Source organism: Mustela nigripes, chromosome 15, assembly GCF_022355385.1.
Source record: "Mustela nigripes isolate SB6536 chromosome 15, MUSNIG.SB6536, whole genome shotgun sequence".
Taxonomy (NCBI): domain Eukaryota; kingdom Metazoa; phylum Chordata; class Mammalia; order Carnivora; family Mustelidae; genus Mustela; species Mustela nigripes.
This window is the reverse complement of record NC_081571.1, coordinates 12,940,055-12,962,871: the sequence shown is the minus strand read 5'-3', so window position 1 is coordinate 12,962,871 and position 22,817 is coordinate 12,940,055. Positions and strand designations below refer to the sequence as shown.

Genomic DNA, 22,817 nt, shown 5'->3' with positions numbered 1-22,817 from the left:
GATCCGCACTGGAATTTTTAAGTGGCTTACGGTATCAGGTCACCAGAATTTTGATTTTGGTACTCTGGTAGAGCCTCCATTTTCATTCTGTTTTGTTTTTGCTGGCAGGGAAAAGTAGGAGAGGCACAGAGAAGACCACAGATATTAATCAACTACAAACATCGTGCAGCTTGTTGGCAACCATTCAGTGTTATGGAACCAAAGGACAACTGAACGCAAAAGGTCAACTGGTGCCTTATCCCTCTATTTATGGGGCAACTGTTGGAAATTTTTGGAACGTGTACAAAAGATTAGTCTTTTGGCCCCAATTCCCTTATGTAGTCCCTTACATACCCTATTGCAGGGACATGAGGCCCTCGGTCATCTCCCACATCTCAGCAGAAAACATTGCTCGACCAGAGAGGGAGTAAACGGCACCTGTCAATAGGTGTTCCCAGGGACTTCGTAAAGACGACAGAAGAGGGCGCCTGGGTGGCTCAGTGAGTTAAGCCGCTGCCTTGGGCTCAGGTCATGATCTCAGGGTCCTGGGATCGAGTCCCGCATCGGGCTCTCTGCTCAGCAGGGAGCCTGCTTCCTCCTCTCTCTCTCTGCCTGCCTCTCTGCCTACTTGTCATCTCTGTCAAATAAATAAATAAATAATCTTAAAAAAAAAAAAAAAAAAGACAACAGAAGAGAAGCAGGCACCAGTATGACGGCCATTACAGAAGGCCAAGTTATCCCTCACACAGCACCCCCTTAAGATGAGTCTCTTGGCTAGCGCGGAGCCTGCAGCCCCAGTTCACAAAGCCCCCGGCAGTTACTTGCACGGTGAGCATGCGGGAGTTAGAAGACGAGCACAAACCAGAGCCATGAGAACCTGCCGGGGGGCAGGAGAAGAATCAATAAAACAAGATGGGATTGGGAGGGAGACAGACCATAAGTGACTCTTAATCTCACAAAACAAACTGAGGGTTGCTGGGGGGAGAGGGTTCGGAGAAGGGGGGTGGGGTTATGGACACTGGGGAGGGTATGTGCTATGGTGAGTGCTGTGACATGTGTAAACCTGGCAATTCACAGACCTGTACCCCTGGGGATAAAAATACATTATATGTATTTTAAAAATTTTAAAAATTAATAAAAAAAAGTAAATCAAAAGGAAAACAATAATTAAGTTCTTATTACACCAAACTCAGTAAATGGTGAATTGCCTCCAGCATCCAGGGGCCTCCAAGGTGCTTGCTAGATGGGGGATGGAAAGAAGTGAAACTCTCTAAACTACAGGACTCGTCTCCTGGATGAGTTGCCTCCTGGATTGGGAAGGAAGGATGGAAAAGGGAGTTCTATGGCTTCAGAGAGATGGTATTCCAGGCTTGCTGTACAGGGTCTTTGCAGGGTAGTGGGTTTCTCTTTAGCCTTGGGGGAAGAAGGTGGGGTCTGTGCTCAAGAGTACTGCCCAGGACAAGTTACAGCTGTGCTTGTCCCTCTGTCAAGGGACCTGGGTCTCCAGGAAACAGAAGACAAACAGACTTAGGAAAAGCTTCTAACTCCCAAGTCAGAGAAGCCATAGCCACCGGAACTTGTGTAGAAGAGTCAGTCCACATAATTCCAGGCTATGAAGCTAAGTACAGAGAGTGAGGACAGAGGGGAGGAAGGCTACCGCTAGGTGAAGAATATGCAAGGCGCAGGGAAGAGCTCTGGGGCTGGGATGTGCCATCCACAGCTCTGGAGGGTCCAGACTGAACACAGAGAGCCAAGCAGGACCCAAACACCAGGCTGCTGGACACAGCAGGAAAAGAGTGTCCTGGGGGTTCACAGTCACCAAGCTACAGCAAACCCGAACTTAGTTCGTCTGAGAGTAAAGATGACCCAGTACAGCTGAAACAGAATTATCTTCCCCGCATCCTGCTGAGAGCAGAGCCAGACAGTGCAGGGTAAGAAGGGAATGACAACCTTCTTTTCTCATTCCCCTTCCCCTCCTGCCCATCCCTTTCTGAGAACAGAGCGGGGAACATGTGTGGGCCCTCCTAGGCATGTCTGGGCCCTCCTAGGCATGTCTGGCACAGGCTGGGGACAGGGTATCTTTGCCTGGTATTCTCAGGACGGGTCCATGGGTCACACATTTTAGTTGGAGATAATAGAATCCACTCTGGCCAGTTTAAGCACAAAGGACACTTATTAGTGCATACGGATGGCTCACAGAATTACTAGAAATTCTGAATAAAGAGACTACAGGCTGAGATTCCAAGACCAACCTCCAACTGACACTACAGAGATGGGTAGCCGAGGAGCTATGGCCTCCATCACCATCAGGAGGCTGCCATATCAGGAAGCCACTGTCTCAGCTGCCATCCTTCAAATGACCCCTCCTCTATCATGACCTCCCAAGCCAAATGGACCACAATCTCACTGTCTCCATCTCCAAAGAACTCCATTCCCAAAAGATTTTATACAGCACATCAACCTAATGGAGCCCACCTCACGGAGCTGCTGTCTAGTAGGAAGGAAGGCGATACAACATGGAGGTGGTATTGTTGATCTTTCCTGGATTCTCCATTGGAAAGGACGGTCTTACGCTGTAAAAATTTTCAAATGTCAAAAAGTGTTGGCCAGCCACGAAAGACAAGGTACTACTATCTGTCTTAAAAGCTTTCCAAGACTCAAAACCCTAAGACTCAAAACCGTAGAAACAGCACACCTGATGTGAGAAAAAACAGACACCCTTCCATCTTTGAAGATACAAAGGCCACAACTGCTTTATCAACTTTCCATTCCCTAAAGAAGAAAAACACATCATAATTAATCTGAGGCACTTGAATTAAGAGCCTGTCAACAATCCTATTTCTCCTGGGTTACAACTTAATTATCTTTACTTTTCACATTGAAAAAAGCATTACTGCAATGGCACACACAAATAGCTAGGTACAGACGTGTACAGCTCTAGTAACTGTCCCTGCTGCCCGGCCCATGGGAACGTGTGTACCCATGTACATAATTTGTCATCAACTCCCACTCCCTGGGCATGTCACAGACCTGATTTCTTACTGACAATCTAAGTCATACCTATAGTTAACCAGATCCTTGAAAACAGTAATAACTCTTGTGGATGCAGAATTCTCAGAGCACTTGTGTACCCTCCCTCAGGCTCACAATTTGTTACTCACCTTATTTTGCAGGCGAGGAAGAGGAAATAGAGAACAGATGAGTAATTAGTCTGAGAGAACAAGTACGTGACAGAACAGAAGCAAGCCCCCCAGGTACTGGCTCTGTTCCAGTCTTCCCATACCATCACACACTGCCTCCGGTGCCAAACTCACCTGAGATCAGCTGCGGTACTCAGTGAACTAAATGGTGATCCGAGCACACACACACACATGCATACACACACAAAGTCTAATAAATTCTTACTTGTTTACAAGTGGAATACTAAGGGCCCAGCCAGCAGCAAAGTCTGGATATTTAAAAATCGTAGGATTTTCAGAAAAGGCATAATGGTGAATTATTGTAGATTCTTCGTCATGTAAGGCTTTTCCTAAAAACCATTCCTGTTAAATAAAGATATAAAACATCATTTTCTTATAAAGAAGATGTAGTGTATATATACATATGTGTATGTGTATATATATATATATATATACATACATACATACATACATACAATGAAATATTACACAGCCATCAAAAAAGAATGAAATCTTACCATTTTCTACAACACAGATGGAACTAGAGGATATTATGCTAAGCAAAATAAGTCAAAGAAAAACAATTATCATATGATCTCACTCATATGTAGAATTTGGATCAAAGAGGAAGGAAGAAAAAAATAAAATACAACAAAACCAGAGAGGGAAACAAACCATAAGTGACTTAATTATAGGAAACGAACTGAGGGTTGCTGGAGGGGAGGGGTTGGGGGAGAGAGGAAATGAGTGATGGGCATTAAGGAGGGCACGTGATGTGTTATTCTGGGTGTTTTAGAATACTAATGAATCACTCAACACTACCTCTGAAACTAATAACACACTATAATCAATTAATTGAATTTAAATAAAATAAAGTAAAATGTATTTCAAATGTACATCCAAAAAATAAAAAATTAAAAATAAATAAAATGTCCTTTACTTAAAAAGCCATTTCGTTATAAGGCCAAAAACAAAGTCATATCACTAATTCTAGTTAATTAAGTATTCTGGGTGATACAGAATTAGCATACTTTCTAAAGAACTTTAACAAAAACATAATTAATGCTCTATGATAATGAACATGGCATAATCTTCACAAAGACAGTAACTTAGTATATCAACAGGATAAACAAAATGTTAGTCATTATGCCATAAACATATAAAAGTGGTATTTTACAGAAAATTCTGTATCAAAATACTATTAAGGTAAAGAAAACAGTGTTCCGGGACACCTGGGTGGCTCAGTGGGTTAAGCCTCTGCCTTCGGCTCAGGTCATGGTCTCAGGGTCCTGGGATGGAGCCCCACATTGGGCTCTCTGTTCAGCCAGGAGCCTACTTCCCCTCTGCTTGCCTCTCTGCCTACTTGTCAAATAAATAAATAAAATCTTTAAATAAATAAATAAATATAAAGACGAGAAAGCAGTGTTCCTTTATGCCCTTCTGGGGTTTTCAAAGAAGAATCTGAAAAATTCCTTCCAGAATTAGTGCGTATTTTATTCATTTATTCATTTATTCATTCACTCCATTTACATTTATTATTATCAATTAACATTTGTCATTTATTCCATACCAGGTGGGAACACAGCTTACATAATAGTGGGGAAACAGAAAATAAGTAAAATAGGGTCAGATGGTGACTGCACTGTAGTAGGATGAAAATAAAACAGAGCTCCTGGGGACTTCCCTGGAAAGAGAGAAAAACCTCTCATGAGCTAACAACTGAATTAAGAGTAAGTAATACCAAAGGGCCAGCTACGCACAAATCTAGGGAAGAACAATGAAGGCAGTTACTACCAAGTCCCATGGTGAGAACAAGCTTGATGCATTTGATGAAAAAGGAAGTCCGGTGTGCTAGAATACACTGGGTAGGGGGAAATGGTATGAAAGAGACAGGCAGGAGACAGCTCAGGGTGGATTTCAGATGACAGCAGGAAGCACTGCAGACTTAGTCCAAGTGTAGTCTAAGGCTTCCACTTCCAGCCACAACACATCTCCCACTGAGAACAGATGTGAATGCTGGAGAAAATACTTAAACCAAATAATTGAGGGCCTCAGAAAACAAAGACAGATAGTAGATGAGGGCGAACATCCGAGAGAGAAGGGAAGCATATTCACAGGAAGCCTGTAGTCACCTCCTTTTACCCCTCAAGCCTTTTGCCCATAACAGGGAATGGCACACAACAGAAAGCAGCAGCTGGGACCCTGCAGTCTTGCTGGACTAAGAAAGGGGTTGGAGCTGGAGGCTGCCAAGAAGGTAGAGATTTAAGCAGATCCAGAAAAGTGAGCCCCAAATTCTGCATGTGATTTCCCTTCAACTCCTATGTTGAAAAAAAGAAAGAAAGAAAGAAAGAAAAAGAAAACAAGAAAAGAACCAAGAGCCAAGTGTAAAGCAGCAGTGAAGAGGCTAATTGCCGACCAAAGGCTCCAGCAGTGGTGCTGGGGAGCCCAAAGCCCAGGTGCAGGGTCTGCTGGAAGAAAGGGTCTAGAAGGGAGGGCAGTCTGTAAATAGACCTACCCAAACCAGGTGTACAACCCAGAAGAATAATAAATCCTCCTGTACATAGGGATATCATCCATAGCCTCTTTGATTTTTCACACAAAATATCTGGAATTTAGTGAAAAATTACCAGGCACGCCAAGAAACAGTACCAGAACAAAAACAAAGAGAAAAATGAGAAATAAAGAAGCATAGATAAGTCAAATACCGCAGTTATCAAAAAAAAAAAAAAAAAGTATTGTTCATATATTTAAGGAAATATATGAAAAGGAAATAGATGAAAAGATGAAGGAAATAGATGAAATATAAGGAATGATGAAAATGAAAATATAAGGAAATAGATGAAAAGATGAAGAATTTTACCAAAAAGCTAGAATATAAACAGAAGTCAGATGGAAATTCTAAAACTGACCAAGGCAATAATTGAAGTCAGGAATCCAAGAGGATATTAGACACAAGAAAAGGAAGGATCAGTGACCTGGAAGGTAGTAAGTGAATAAAAAATAGTTAGTTTGTTGCACAAAAGAGAAAACAAAAGGAAGAAAATACAGAAAAGAGAATAAAAGCAATATGAGAAACAGTGAGCAAATCTAAAACACATGAAATTGGAAGGCCAAAATAGGAGGAGAAAGAGAATGGAACTGAACCAATATTTGAAGAAACAGAGTCTTAGAATCTTCTGAAACTAACAGAAGTCATCAAGCCATAGATTCAAGAAGCCCTATAAACACCGGTAGAGTACTAAGGAAACCACACAGAGGCATATGTTGATTGAAAAGACCAAAGTTATAGAAAACCTTAAGAGTAGCTTGAGGGGAGACGGGTTAGGGTGAGGAACTAAAACATACAGTTGAATTTTCAATGGAAACAACAGGATGTAAAAGACAATGGAACAACATCTTTACCATGACAGAAGAAAATCACTGCCCACCTAAAATGCTGAATCTAGTGAAACTATCTGAGCTGCAGTCGGAAATCAGTGGAGATTTCTGAACAGGTAAGTGATATGATCTGAATTACCAAGAGGCTAGATTATTAGGATGGCAAGAGTAGAAAACAAGAGACCAGCAAGGAGACTCTAATAATTGTCAAGACAAGATATGATGGTAGTCTGGACCAGAGTAGCAGTTTTAAACATGGAGAGAGGATGGAAGATGATATATTTTGGAAGTAGCCTCAGTGGGATATGCCAACACACGGCTGAAGGAAAAGGAGGAATCCGTTATGAGTTCTAGGTTTTCTTATATGAGTCACTGGATAGACCATAATGCCATTTCTGGATGAGGAAGACTGAAGATGGGAAAGGTTTAAAAGGGGCATTAAGTGGGGCGCCTGGGTGGCTCAGTGGGTTAAGGCCTCTGCCTTCAGCTCAGGTCATGATCCTAGGGTCCCGGGATCAAGCCCCACATCGGGCTCTCTGCTCCGTGGGGAGCCTGCTTTGCGCCCCCCTCTCTGCCTGCCTCTCTGTCCACTTGTGATCTCTGTCAAATAAATAAATAAAATCTTTTTTTTCTTAAGGGCATTAAGAGTTCAGTTTTGCATATGTTGAATTTGAGGTTCCAATTAGAACCTCAAGAAGGGGTATGCGGTAGGGAGTTACAGGAGCAGGGAGCACATGGCTCATTCCCTTGGTTCCTTCATACTCTGCTCAAAAGTGACCTGATACCCTATATACAAGAGTAAGCCCACCCCCAATCTATCCCTTATCCCTCTCATTCTGCTTTCTTGTTCTCCATAGCTCTTACTACCATCGGCCACATTGTTTGCATTTTGGCTCCTTGCCTATCTCTCCTGCCACAAGAACACCCCGCCCCTCGGCAGGGAAACCGCCCATTTCGCTCACTGCTCTATCCCCACCAGAAGACTTAACATGGAATAAGTGCTTACTACTTTTGTTAAATGAATGGAGCAAGCCCAAGAGAGCTTCAAATGGAAACCACCCTGTTAGAGAAACTAATTTAAATCAAGCACCCTAAATTCTAAATGTTTTGCATATTTTCTTGTTATCCAGCCATCCCCACCTCACTCCCTGCTCCAGAAAACAAAACCGAGAGGGACACCATATTATCTCTTCTGCTTGTGGCTGTGTCCCAAATACCTCCCAAACCCTTGGTTTTGCTCAATTCAGCAACAGATCTTAACTGAACATGTGTGGAACCCATTAACATAACTGTGTGCTCGGCCTTTGAAGCTGCGTCACGATTTTCTTGACATTTTATGGTTATTATAAATCATCACCAGGCAAGAGGGATAACTATAGGGTATATGGTTTTGGCTTAAGATAGAAATTCAAGATCTTATAAAAAAAAAATCAATGACATAGGACTTTCTCAAGCTGTTACACATTACTCGATATGAAAATCATCACATGTAACATACCACATCAATACAGCTTGTTTAAAGAAAATAAAATACTTCAGGAGATTTTCAGTACCTTTCTCACTAATCTTTCACTGTTAGAATTTCCTACTGCAAACACAATTTTATGCAAAACATGTTTCTGTATTTTAACTTCTAATGGCAGTGTCTGGCTATGATCAAGTGTATAAGATTGTTACCATATAAACTAAGGGAGAAATTTACACAGAATCTGTGGAAAGAGGCACTCCCCCCTCCTTCTTAACAATTTTCTTAATAGTTTCACAGTAAAGACAATTATAATCAAGATAAGCTGTAAAATAACAATTCAGACAATGTTCCATTAGTATCTTAGAATTACTCTTTACCAGAACCGGCGCTTCACATCTATTAAAAAAAAAAACAACAAGACATTTCGGCAAATGCAAACTCATATTAAAAGCATAGAGTAGGAAAAAAAGACTCCAGCAAGATATGGAAACTTCTAGAACTCACCTAGAAAGGCAATTTTAAAAAGATTAATTATTTTAATAAAATTTAAGTTTTCCATTTAAAATATTGTATAACAGTGTAAATTTACATAAGAATGACAGAAAGATACTGAAGGAAAAAACATCAGAATAAAAAAAACTACTGATGCTCTAACATACTACATAATTACTACTTTAATATAGTTTATTAGTAACACTATCAAAGCCAGTTTTGCTTTTTTCTAAAATTCCAAATGGTAGGGGAAAAAAGCACACTGGTTTGAGCTAACTTGAACATTACATAATCTTTATTTCCTAATGCTAGTTTCAAAAGAAATAAAGCATCCTAGATTTTTTTAAAAGGCTGAGTTCAGGAAAGAGGGGGAAAACCTCTCATTTTACCTCTATTCTGTACTTGCTTTTCATGAACTTGCTTTGAACTTTTAAATTTATCATTCCAATTTTCATTAAAAAGCACAGTGAGTCACCATCTTCTGCAAAGAATTAGAGCCACGGATAATGGAAAAATAATCTCCAGGTGAAATGAACACTAGGAGGAGATTAAAACTCCTACATTCTAAAAAGGATTTGGGAGTTTTTCTCAAGTCAAAAGGAAACTTAACAGCCTAACAGATGTTTTACACAAAACATGGCCAAAGTACATAGATGCTGGTTAGCATCATCTGAAAAGACGGGATAAGACACATTTATAATTCTTCTCTCCTTTGAAGGATTTTTCTTTTCAACCTAACAACCTTCTCATTCAATTATATCTGTATCTTTCCAGAAAGCAAAGGCATAAAGAGAAATCATAATGGACCCTTGCAGTTTTTAAAGAACATTGAAACCCGTGGCTTTGTTAAGGTAACAGACTTTCCATTGTTTGAGAATGATCACTGTTGCCCAACATTATTCCTACATCAGTAAATGAAGCAGGCACCCAGGAGCCACCTTTCCTTCTCCACGTTTTCATTAAATATGATTTAGTTCTGGAGTGGGACCAGAATAGGGGTGGGACAGGTGTCTAGTGGTACCTGAAAGCCCCCAATTTTCCTTATTCTAAGTTTAAAGGATTCCATATGGTGATTTGGGTATAACCTGGGCTTCTCCAAGAGAAATGAATAGGCTAATTACTCTCAACTTATCTCTAGGGCATTCTCCTGAGACAGGACGTAGCCCAGCAGGAAAGCTGACATTGCAGAGTTAACCCGTCAATCACAGATACTCATTGACCATGTATTAAGTGTTCAACACTCTGCTCAGTGCTAGGGACTTAGAAATAAACAAGATCCAATTGCTACATCATATATGCCCAAAATAAAATCTAAAAATATGAAAGATAAGGATACAGAAAGTAGCAGTGGACTTTTTTTTTTTAGCATTAGACTTCTAACATGAGAAGCACCCCTTCTTATCTCCAGACCTTCTCAGATTTTGTTCCTTCTGCTTAAAATACTCTCTCCTATTAACTCTTACTCATCCTACAGGACTCAGATTAAAGGTCGCCTCCTGTCCTGACTCTTGGAGATTAGGTTTGATGCCCTGCTCTGGGCTTCTGATATTTCCCTTTACTGTAAGACCTCTCACTTTTCATTGCTTCCCAAATGTTCTGTTTTCTCCTGCCATTCTTTATCATCCATGTCTTCAAGATCCTCGTCTGTCTGTCCTAGCCCCTGCTATCACAGTCCTTGATGCACAGCTGGCAACCAAGAAATACTACTCATCTAAAATAATATGTGGTCATTGCTGACAAAGAGAAATAAGCAATTTAAACTTATTTCTTAACCCAGAGTTATAGCTTTTTAACTCTCTGAAACTGTAACACATATAAATAGATTTTGTCATTTAAAAATGGTTCACTGAAAGTTCTATCCCTCCAAAAGCTACAAAAACTTCAGAAAGAATTATTTGAACATTACTTCCAACTATTCAACTATTATTTCATTCCTTTTAATTTTAAATTAAGTGTTCTTATTAGTTTGGAAAACCTCTCAATTAAAATTAAATCTTCTTTTAAGCATTTCCCCCAGTTAGATAAATTCAGTAATAACAGACTCTGAAAATTTACAAGCATAGGAGGAACTAAGATTCAGAAACAAGATACACCTATGGTTAAATTTGTATTCACCTTTGATGGGTCGTATCTTCTGAGTGTTTCTAAGAGTTCTGGAATTTGTATTCTTGTCTCCTCTTCACAGAAGAAAATCCATGATGAATTTCTGCTATATGTTACAGAAAAGCTGACAAAGAGAAACAGGTTATAGTAAACACTTCTATAAAATGAGTTTATAATAAGGTTTAAAACTAATAAGCAAGAAATGGATGAAAGACATATAAAATGGCTAGAAATCTAGATTTTTCCCCTACATTTTTCTTGAATGTATAATTTTAGCTTATGGGAAAGCCAGATACTAATGGTTTATAAGACAGCTAGAGTTCTTAAAGTTACTTCTCTCTGTACCACCACCAGCCCAGAAGGTAGATAATTTCCAAAGATAAGTATCAAATATATTGATATTTTAGCTTTTAAGAAAGCAACATATTTAAAAACAGAAGCCATTCATGATTAAAAGAATCAAGAAATTTGGGTAATATAGTAGTCATAAGAAATAGAGTTCAAATTTACTTTTCTTATTGACTCTTAGAAAAGTAGGGAGCATAGGAGTGGTCGGGTAGAAATGTCAAAATCTACACATTTCAAGTTAAACATACTGTGGTAACAATGGAAGTATGGTCCATGCACCTTCCTGCTTAGACAGCTGATGAAGAAGAAGGACTCTGGGGAGATCCTAAAGAAACATTATTAAAGAGGAGAAATAAATAAAAACACAATATGATCCAATTCAAAAAAAAAAAAAGACTCAATTTTTAAATGCAGGTATTTTCAGAAACCTGACATTTTACTCTCCTACGTACTCTCCTTTTTCTTCTCCTCAGGAGTTACTAGAAATGAGAGATATTGGCTGAATCCACATAACCTCTTTATCACCTATGCATAGAAGAGTGCTGAGGACTCCAGGAAGGGTCCTCAGTGATCCAAGGAACTGACCTGAAATTTGCAGATTTGCAAAGGTGACCAGAAGGGGAGAGCACAGAAGCAGTCAGGGATAACACAAAGGCATAGAAATAGCTTTCACTATACATCCACGGGTAGCAGAAGGAAAATAAAACGTCAGCTAAACAAGAGGATGTGTATGATATCCAATTTATCTCCTGAAAAAAAAACAAATTTTGAGTGCCCTTAAAAAACTAAAACACCATAACAATGAAGAGTTTGGGGTCTAAATACTAGAACTGTAACCCTTAGGTACTCAGACAAGGATAGTAATAACAGACTCTGAAAATTTACAAGCATAGGAGGAACTAAGATTCAGAAACAAGATACACCTATGGTTAAATAAATATCAATACATATACACAGCGAAAGAGAGAGATTAATACATTTAAGGCTATGAATGTTAGCTTTGAAGTAAAGCACTATTCCATATATTTCACGTTATTACAAGCCCTAAGTCAGATATATAATAATATGCTTGAATACCACCCTCTCAACAAACTTTAGTATATTCTGTATTTTATTTGCTTCCTTGGTAACTGTTGCAGACAAAACACATTAAGAATAAGTGTGTCAATATTCAAACTATTACTAAACTAATGTAGATTCCACACCTGCCTTTAAGTTCATATAAGTTCACTATTTCAGGAGAATGGTTTTCAGTGTAAATCTTTGGAACTCACTATCAAATAACGTCTCATTTCTTTATTTTATGTAGTATTTATTTTAACTTTCATGTACAAATATGAAAGGCAAGGACAGTAATCAAAGGTTAAATCAGATGAGCAATACAACATGTCAGAGAAAAAAACAGATGGAAGGCTGAATTAACAGTTAGTTACTCAGTATACTCAATGTAATTCTGGGCTTTCCCACTGTTGATTATGAATTATGCAGTAATATCCATTGACTTTTAAGAAATGGCTATATACATATGCTATATATATACATAGATACATGTATATTCATGAGGAATTATATAAGAATAAAAATCATGTGTGAAGAAAACTAGTAATATTAATAGTTGAATAAAACTTTCAGATAATTATGGTATGCTAATATGGCTAGCTAGAAAAGAAAGAGCAATTACTTTAAAAGGTTTTGTAAGAAAATAGGTAGGGGCTTCTGGGTGGCTCAGTCTGTTGAGTGTCTGACTCTTGGATCTCAGCTCAGGTCTTGATCTCAGGGTTGTGAGTTCAGGCCCTATAATGGGGTCCATGCTGGGTGCTAGGCATGGAGACTACTTAAAAAAAAAAAAAAAGAAAAAAGAAAAAAAGACCTATTGTGTAGCAATCAAAAGTGTAATAATGAAGACTTTGAAACCATGGAACTGTCTTTATGTTAAATGGAAAAACAGACAGGATTCCAAATATGTAAAACAAATTCATATATGAATAGAGACTGGAAAGGAACCAGGAAAATGAAAATATTTGTGTCAAGATGACCAAAGTATTACAACTATGTTTTAAAAATCCTTTAATGTAGTTAAAACATAGTTTAGTTTTAAAAGTTTCTTGAGGAAAAATGAATACACTTCAGAATTCTTCTTATGTACTAGTCCTGTCCTCCTGGTTGCAGGAAGTATATAAGGGATATCAACAGTTATCACAGGAAGGCTGTGAGGACAGCATCCTGGCAAGGACACAGACAGGCCTACAAATAATCTGTCATGACAATAAAAGCAAAAAGGCAAAGTCTTAGCACAAAGGAGTGAAATTCTAGTCTAAAATAAACTCTATGGATTACTAGTAAATTATAATCGTCCCTATCCCCATTCCTTTTTGTTTACTAAATCATATGCCTGGGTGTCATATCTGCTTCAGTCAGTGAACATAAAACTGGCAATCAAGTTTTCTGTACCTACTTATCTCCAAATAAAAACATTTCAAAAACTAGTGGGCTGTATTGATACCTGCCTCCAAAGGTGTGTGAATACCTTGGTCCCCAAAATATGCCCACCTTGACTTTCAGAAACCTGATCTTAACTCTTGATTAACCCAAGGTCCTTTCAATTATAAATGAATTTTCATTCATTAATCCTCAAAAAGGCCCAAGAGCTTTTATTCTTGTTTTTATGTATATGCTATATATGTGTGTGAATTGATGCACATGTGTACATATGTATACTCTGTGTGAACACACAGGCACACATGCTCCTATGTATCAGCACCTCTAAGATATGATAACTTAAAGGGTCACAATAAAATTGTCTATCAAATGATCTTATCTCAGTTTTTACTACTCAGAATTGTAATAATTAATGCTCTTTCTACTTGTGTATTATAACACCACCATGAGATGTAGACTTCCTTTCAGCTGCCATAACCAGCTTATAGCACTTTTACATGCAATGCAATTTTTTAAAATATGTAGCTGGATGAATGACTGAGAGAATTTTCAAATGAAATATGAAAGGGAAAGAAAATAAGAAAATGTTGTATCAACAGTGCCATTTGGAATAAAAGCTATAGTAAAGGCACCCATGCGTATAGAACTGTCTATTGTCCATCTAAATGATGCCTATTCATGCGACAATACTACCATCTCAAACTTAAAAAGTAAGGCTTTCTCAATAATGAGATAATGCCATAACAGAGGCAAGCATAAGTGGGCTAAAAATAAAAAGGGGCCTACTGTGGGCAAATTACAGAAAAAGGAAAGAAAATGAACAAGTTGAACAGTAACAGTTGACTTTTATGTCAACTCTATTTATTTCATTGAACCAGTCTATCTTCACTTCCGTCATCAGCATCTACTGGTCCCCTAACAAGCACTTTGAGGTCAGAAAGCCTACTGGACAGGCAGTCAGTACTTCCTTTGAACATATATCAAGCATACGTTCACACTTAAAGCCCCTAACAATTCTGAACAATCACCTTCAAAATTAACACTCTAATTGGCTCCCTGGTTCTGACACAAATCCATCACCCGTATTTGGCCAAGGGGTTTGATTCCACAGCTGAGCATTCTAACGACGCTCTCTGCATGCGAATGGAGAGAGCCTATCATTATAATTTTTAAATTTTATTTATTTATTTGGCAGACAGAGATCACAAGTAGGCAGAGAGGCAGGCAGAGAGGAAGGGGGAAGCAGGCTCCCTGCTGAGCAGAGAGCCCGATTCGGGGCTGGATCCCAAGACCCTGAGGTCATGACCTGAGCTGAAGGCAGAGGCTTAACCCACTGAGCCACCCAGGTGCCCCGAGACCCTATCATTATTGATATGGAAGTAAAATCATGAAAGTTTTATATCTAGAAATATTAATAGTACAAATGAAAGAGTCAACAGTTGAACATGGATGGCAACAGATTAATATTTTAATACCAAAAATAACTTTAATTATTAGGCAAATTTGGTTTTGGATCACTTGACTCTTTGTACCTCTGTCTGGAAAGAATTCAACTAATTTAACTTCATGCTGCTGCCTTTTTCCTTCTTGACGGACTGTTTCCCAATATTTGTAACTTGCCCATTACCTTACTTCAAAGCGTAGTGGTACAGGAGTTAATGGTCTAATTCAGTCTCACCATTCAGACCAAGTACTAAATTTGAAAGCAAAAGCCAAGACATTTGTTCAGGATGAGGCAGTGGCTCTGAAAGACTGAATCCTGTTTTAAGAAAGTTTCCAGTTCAACTGCATTTCCAAATTCCAACTGTTATATATGTCTTAGCCACTGAACTGAGCTTTTAGACCAAAACATGAATTATGATGGAAATTATCATGTTTATTGTTATAACTTCTCCCATAAGAAGGAGGTATATCTTATAAGGATGATGATAAAGATGTCTGATATGCTGTTTGGAACACATATCAGACAGATTTACTAGTCTTTAAAAATTCAGTATTCATTTATGAACCAGATTTCATGTGATGCTGTAATAACATATATTCCAAGAACCTGGGCCTCTATTTAAAATATATATAGATATATTTATATTTTCCAAATACTTGTCTTACCCCTATCTTCTCCTAATAAGAGAAAGCTATTACCTCATTATTTATAAAATTTATTTTTATTAACTATTTACTTTGAAATGCATTACTAAGTACATTTTTATAGCTCATATAAATCTGTTATAACTAATCATTCATTTATTCATGAAAGGCAGCACAGCTCATTGTTTAAGAATCTGATTTCTGGAGCCAAAGTACTTGCATCAGAATCCTCACTCTAGGGGCACCTGGGCGGCTCAGTCAGTTGTTAAGTATCCAGCTCTTGATTTCGCCTCAGGTCATGATCTCAGATCCTGAGATCAAGCCCTATGTCAGGCTTGGTACTCAGCGTGGAGTCTGCTTGTCCCTCTCCCTTTGTGCCTCCCCTTGATCCTCCCCCAACCAACAATAAATAAAATCTTTAAAAAAAAAAAAAAAAAAGCAGCTGTGATACTGCCCCAGTTTCCAGCTCTCTGTCTCTGCTCCAGACCCTGGCCCCATAGATCAGATGCCTCACTAGTTTCTGCAACCACACCTTTCTCCACATAAGCTCACCAGCTGGCTCGCAAACGGCTCCCTTTCTTTGTATTCACCCCTTTCCCTAATAACCAGCAAGACTCACGATGACTACTTCCATCAGGCGTCCCCACAGTTGCCCCAGGCAGGAGTCTGGCAAAGTCTACTATTTTCTAAAAAATATTTTATTTATCTATTTGAGAGGGAGAGAGAGATCACAAGTAGGCAGAGAGGCAGGCAGAGAGAGAGAGGGGGAAGCAGGCTCCCTGCTGAGCAGAGAGCCCGATGCGGGGCTCAATCCCAGGACCCTGAAATCATGACCTGAGCCAAAGGCAGAGGCTTAACCCACTGAGCCACCCAGGCACCCTAGCAAAGTCTACTATTTATTCAAGGCTCAGTTCAAATGCCATCACAAAGCCTTCACTGACCTTCCAGGCAGGGCTGAGTGCTTCCTTGCCTGTGTCCTTAGAGAGTGATGTTGCTGTGGCTTCACGCAGCAACGTGTAGTGTGCTATCAGAATGAGCTTGGTGGAGGGGGACACCACCACTCAGCTGGAAGGGGCCAGCCTGCTGGGTGGGCATCCCCCACCACTGGCACCTCGTCCCCAAGGAGCACTTAATGTCCTCTGCACACCTGCATGTGCTGGTCCCCAATGTCACCTCTAGCCACTGGGTACAGGTGTAACTACCAAACGAAGGAGCTCTAAAGCGATGGCTTCCGCGGGCCTCCAGCTCCAGGCACAGTCCTGTGTGGCAAAGTCTTGACTGTCCACACTGCAACATAAGCTGCACCCCGACCCTGGAGAGATCCAATGTCTGTCTGATGTTCTTACTGGGCCAAGCCCCAGCTTCTTCCAGACTCATCCGGGATAGAGTTCTCCAGGACAGGGAAGGGGTTCAAATGCTAGGCAGCTAAAAAGAACAAATGCTCACAGCATGGCCTTCTCCATAGTAGGATGAACTCGTCATCACAGAGTTACCACCTCTGAAACGTGGATCTCAATGTCCTATTCTCTCCTGGGGCATCTTGCCCAGGTCCTTGCTTAACGTAAATACTCAATAAAGACTTATTAAGTGAATGGATGGATGAATAAATTCTTACTCAACAGCAATAAATGTAATATAATGTAAATATGTAATGTGTATATATACGCATACATATGTAATACGTAAAATGTAAATGTGATGTAATAAGTCCCCAGTTTAATAAACAACTAATGTGATACTCAACACCCATCAGTTACTACAAAAAAAAATGAATCGAATCTTCAGTAAGCATCTAACTGCTCTCACCTAAAAAGAGAACTGTAGTGATATCCAGACACACACAGTCAAAGCTAACCTTTCAGTGAAGTGCCTCATGCTGTCTCCTTGACAATAAAAAAAATTTTCTAAAAACAGGAAACAAAAAACCATCTTTTTTTTTCTTTCTCCAGCTTATTCACACTGAAAGGTTTCTGTTCTGGCTTATCTTATGGAAATAAAGTTGTTGTTGTTTTTTTTAAACTAATGAACCAAAGTCTGTAGACTAACTCTCCTCTAGCAAATAGTGATTTACAAAACTTTCTGTGAACAGGGAAAAAATTATCATTTATCTGTTAAGGTTGAGATTCTTCCAGGTTTTAAATAAAGTTCATGCCACAAAAGAAGACAATAAAATTTTAAGTGTCTGTTCTTTTCAAAAGCTATTTAGTTAAGGGGGTAGGGGGGAGTTTCTGAGCAGGTAGTTTGGCTCCATTTGGCCCAAAGCAGAAAATGTAATCCAACGACTGCCAATTGTAATGCATACAGCTACAACGTCCCCCGACCTGTCCCCCCAAAACTCTTCTAAAAATATCCCACCTCTGAACTTGCTTTTCTGTATTTGCAGGTTGCCTTAAAAACAGAACCATAGGGTGTGGTGAATAAACAATGAATTTTGGAACACTGAAAATAAATAAATAAATAAATAAATAAATAAAAATTAAAAAAAAAAAACAGAACCATAATTTCTCTGTGCTTCTGCCCACATTTGTCTCGGGTCCTGCCTCCACTGCGAACTCAGGCCTCCCCTCCCCCCTGCTCTCACTACTACAGGGGCTGATTTCCTCACTCAAAGTGGTTCCCCAATCAAGCATGACCCTTGCCCTGTACTCTCGTTGAAGCTCACACTTTAGAGTCTTCAACAATTTTTGTTTTACTAGAACCGACTAAAAAAACCACTAGGATGCTTTTATATTCTTTCCTTTATTGTCTCCAACTTAATCCTATCTGAAATTCCTTTGGAGAACAATACTGGTTTCCATACCTTTAGGCAAGTATTAAGACCTAAGATGTCTGAAGTTATAGTACAGATGATCATAGTCTCAGTTCCCCTTGATTACTGGATCCCAGGTCCCATGAGGGAGAAGACGACATTCAGAGGATTGCCTCTCCATCAACAATACAAGAACAAGATACTCCGACAGTGTCATTACCAGAATCCAAGCTCTTTGCTCCCACTCCAGGTAACAAAAAATACATATATGTGCAAGTATTTTCACACAAATGTCCATTCAAGAAGGAATTTCCTTAGGTTCGAGAAACAGAAGTCAAATCATAACTGATGCACATAGTACGTGTCTCAAAGAACACACACTCAAGTGCCTGATTAATTAAGAGATGTGGCACAAACTCGCCTTGTGGGTTTCTGCCAGCCTCACCTGCAAGCGGCCTTTTGTTTGTGCACCTCTTTAAATAGCTAATCTTTGTAACTTCACGCTACTCCTCCATCTGTAATGTGGGCAGAAAAAAACCTGAGGGGGAAAAAATAGCACTTCCTCAAAATCTGAATTCTCGTATCCACAGATATGCATTTAGGAACCCTGTGCTCACCAACCACATCCCCCAGCTCACTTTCCTTTCCATCCATTCCAGTCTAAAAAGACCAGTACATGTGCACTGTGAACACATCCTTACCCATCATCCAAACCGTTCCCAAAATCCCAGTTTCCACCTGGCGTCCTAACAGTAAGCTTTCTTGACAATTTGCCTTTGTCTTCCAGTTTCAGTTTCTAAGTTCTCAGCTAACGGCCCTCCAGCTCATTTTTCTTGTCTTTCTTACCTAATTTGACATGTCTTTTTTCCTTACCCTCTCAGGCTTCACATGCACAATGGACACGACATTAATAAACGTACGCTTCTTACATACTGTCCTACTTCCTCACTGGTTTCAAATAGGCACCACTGTTCTTTTTTTTTTTTTTAATTTATTTGTCAGAGAGAGAGTGAGCACAGGCAGACAGAGAGGCAGGCAGAGTCGGAGGGAGAAGCAGGCTCCCTGCGGAGCAAGGAGCCCGATGTGGGACTCGATCCCAGGATGCTGGGATCATGACCTGAGCCAAAGGCAGCTGCTTAACCAACTGAGCCACCCAGGCGTCCCAGGCACCACTGTTCTAACGGTCCCTCTGTATTGCCTGAAGATGTCTTTTCACATTTATAAGTACCTAATACAATCACAGATGACCAATTAATATTTCTTGGATAAATTTTTGAAGATGCTTATCTTGACGTCTAGCATCTACCTAATGATATAGTCATTTCTATTATGAAGCAGTTACCTCCTACTCATAAGGAAGTCAAAGAACTCGAGGATCTTTCTAACCTGTCACTCCCCAGCAATCAAGAACGGTACTCTGCACATAGAAGAGCACTTGGTAAAGTCTGCTAGCTGACTGATTGGAAGAAACATCCAACTGTAAACCACAGAGTCATTATAAGCTGTCTTATAAGCTTCAAAACTGGAGATGGACAGAACAACTCAAAATGACCCAAAGTATTTTAGAAATAAGGGAGTTTCACCACTCTAGCAACAACTCCCAGTATAGTACTAAGTTTCAGACGGAAAGTTAGTTTAGGCTCCTGTTTTTATATTCTCATTTAAAATGATGAAAAATGTTTGTGTTCTTAATAAGACCACATTTTAGCACTTTGAGGCAAAACAGGCCTAGGTAACAACTTGCCAAAGAAAAGAGAACAGCTAGAAGCAGATGCATAATCACAGAAACCATTAAATTTTTGCACCTTAATTTTTGGCAGATTTTGTAGTCAAGTGCAACCTGACAAGGGTAATGAATAAACAAACAGCAGTTCTAGACATCTGGCAGTGTGGGAGGAATAGATATTTTGGGCTATCAGATAAATATTCAAAGATAAAACTACTGTTGATTCCACCCTTAGCAAGAAAATTTTGTGAATGCTCATGGTGGGCAAATCCATGGGGAAAACCCAGATTGCAACCTGAACACTTCCTGATTCAGGTCCCCAGTGACATGAGAGCCCCAGGCATCCTGTTCAACTGAGGTACAGCACACATCTGCCAAACCATAGGGTTGACCCATCCTCGAAGGGGAGAGCATGCTCCCCACCACAGAGCTAGGAATGCCCTGACAACTTCTGCCTTAGATTCTCCTGTGGCTGATGAATGAGGTGTCAATTCTTTCTCAAAAATACATCAATTTCTTAAAACGAGTTCTAGTTAAATTTTTAAGTAGGGAGTCATACCTACCTCTTAAAGGGACTTTGGCCCACCTACATGTTTTGTGCATCTCAGCAATTAATTCTCTGAAGTTAACCTCATTGCTCTATTTTCATGTAGTTCTAGGTCAGGGTATCCCAATATTGCCACCAGGATTGTCCGCAAACACTGTGTTAGCTGTCAACTATCTCTGGATCTTTAAAATTCGACTTTAAATTCTTTAAAATTCAACCTTTAAAATTCAATAAATCACATGTATACCATTAAAACAAAACAAAAAAACACCCCTATAAAGAGAAAAAAATGAACCAGTATCCAGTATAGTTGCAGACTCTAAAATGTCCCTGGCCATTTCAACTACTAAAAGGCAGGATCTTGTGAGCAAATTAAATCTAAGCATTAAAGTTTTGTCATAACTACCTCAGTATTCACAGTTGGCTTCCATCCTAGGAAAGAATTTCAGAATAAGAAAAGTAGACTATCTTATAATTAAGGGAAGTTTCCTTATTGCTTTAGTCTAGACTCCATTTATTATCACAGAAATTAAATGCTGGAGAAGAAGGGTTTGCTTAATGATGTTGCTTAATTACGTGTCTTTAAACGTAAAACCAATATTGCCACCTAGTGGCAATCTGAGACAGCTACTCAACACGCGGAACGTGCAAAGTGTACACGGAAAGGACAATAAAAATTAAGGATAAGCAAACTGAAAACAGAAGCATAAAATAAAGTGCTAGGAAAGGTAAATACGGAAGTGAAATGGAACTGCTTTCTAAGCTTTAAAAGCTGAGAAAAATCTATCAGTGAAAAATGCAGTTTCTAATATTGTCCACATGCAGCAGAACATGAGGAGCTGTGGGGGATACAAAGAGAAGTACAGAGCAGGGCTCGCCTCCCTTTGGAGTCTGAGGGTAGGACAGATGCCCTGGAGGAGCAAGGGCACTGCAGGGGAGCCTGTGGGAGACACCAGAGGAGCATCCCAGAAAGTGCTGTCCATCCTGCCGTCTGTTGTGGCGGACCAAGGCCGTCAAAGTAAGAATAACAAACATTCAGCCCTTTAAAGGGAGGGAACCCCATCACAGGCTACAACATGGATGAACCTTGAGGACGGTACATTAAGTAAAATAAGCCTGTTCAAAAAAGACAGATACTCTATGAGCCCACTTACGAGGGGTACATAGAGCCGTCGGATTCATAGAGACAACGTCCAAGGGTTATCAAGCGCGGAGGGAAGGGAAACGTAGAGTTGTGTCATGGGTATGCATCCAGTTTCTGTGGAGAAGACAAAAAGCTCCGGAAACTGGTTATGTAGTGTGAATGTGCTTTACGGTATTTACACTTAAAAATGGTTGAGGGCAGATTTTACATGCTTTGCTTTTTTCTTTTTTAACCATCATTAAGAAAAGTAACAATAACAAGAGCACCAGTAACAGCAAAGTGCTCCGAGTGGAGACACCTCCCGAAGTAAGTGCATGGGCAGGAGTCCCCACAGCAAGACGACCCAGTGGCATGGCCATTTTTGAGACCCTGTCTTACAAGTTCGATTGGGATAACAAGACAGCAGCGATCACTGTTCGAGAGGCTATTCCTTCAGCGTCCCTGACATCCAACCGTGCTCCTTCTGTGTGTCTCACGCACTCCTCCTACATCCCCAGAGGGCTGCTCATGCTCTGCCCAGTCCCCAAACCCTGGTTTTCCCCCACAGTCCCACTTCCCCCCGGAAGAAGCACCTTCAAGCTTTCTGCCACTGCCTACATATGTTCCTGATTCCAAATCCCACCTTCTGGTCAAACTGTCCTCCCGAGTTTCAAGCAAACAAACATCCAGCCTCCAGCATGCGACACCTCCACCTCAGATGTCATGGGCAGAAACCTGCAGTCCTCTCAGAGTCTGCAAACCCACGAATCCCAGCCTCTGCCTCAGATGGCGGCCCCGCTCCACCCCACCTCAGCCCGACCTGGACTCTGGTCCTGACTTCTCCACTTTTCACCCCAACTGCCCCCATTCTGGCCTCACATCCCCTACCACAACCACCCCGCCAGCTCCACCCCTCGCCCCTGGCCCCGTGCCTCTCACACTGCCTGTGGTGAAGCACCAGCAGAGGTCAGCACCCACACTTTCAGCAGCATCACCCTGGACCATTCCCAGTGACTTGAGATGAGGCTCTTTACCCCGGGCTCATTATCTGTTTAGCTGCCCTCCTCACAGCCACTGGAGTGATGGTTTTAAAATACAGAGCTGACACAAGGAGGCCCTAATGGCTCTCCCCAGCCAGTCATTTTCAACAGGCAGTGCTTGTAGTAACAGGACTGTGGGTTCCTCCTGCATGTACTGC

At 40.3% G+C, this 22,817-nt stretch overlaps 1 protein-coding gene across 3 annotated transcripts in view; it reads right to left on the bottom strand.

Moving 5' to 3' along the window:
- B3GLCT (beta 3-glucosyltransferase) overlaps window positions 1-22,817 on the bottom strand; it is a 115,169-nt gene that overhangs the window by 59,233 nt on the left and 33,119 nt on the right. For all 3 annotated transcript variants that reach the window (XM_059377804.1, XM_059377802.1, XM_059377803.1), the window contains exons 5-7: window positions 11,196-11,272; window positions 10,612-10,723; window positions 3,385-3,521 (exon numbers count right to left, since the gene is read on the bottom strand). In XM_059377804.1, the coding sequence (XP_059233787.1) occupies window positions 3,385-3,521; window positions 10,612-10,723; window positions 11,196-11,272 (326 nt within the window). The remainder of the gene's footprint in view (window positions 1-3,384; window positions 3,522-10,611; window positions 10,724-11,195; window positions 11,273-22,817) is intronic.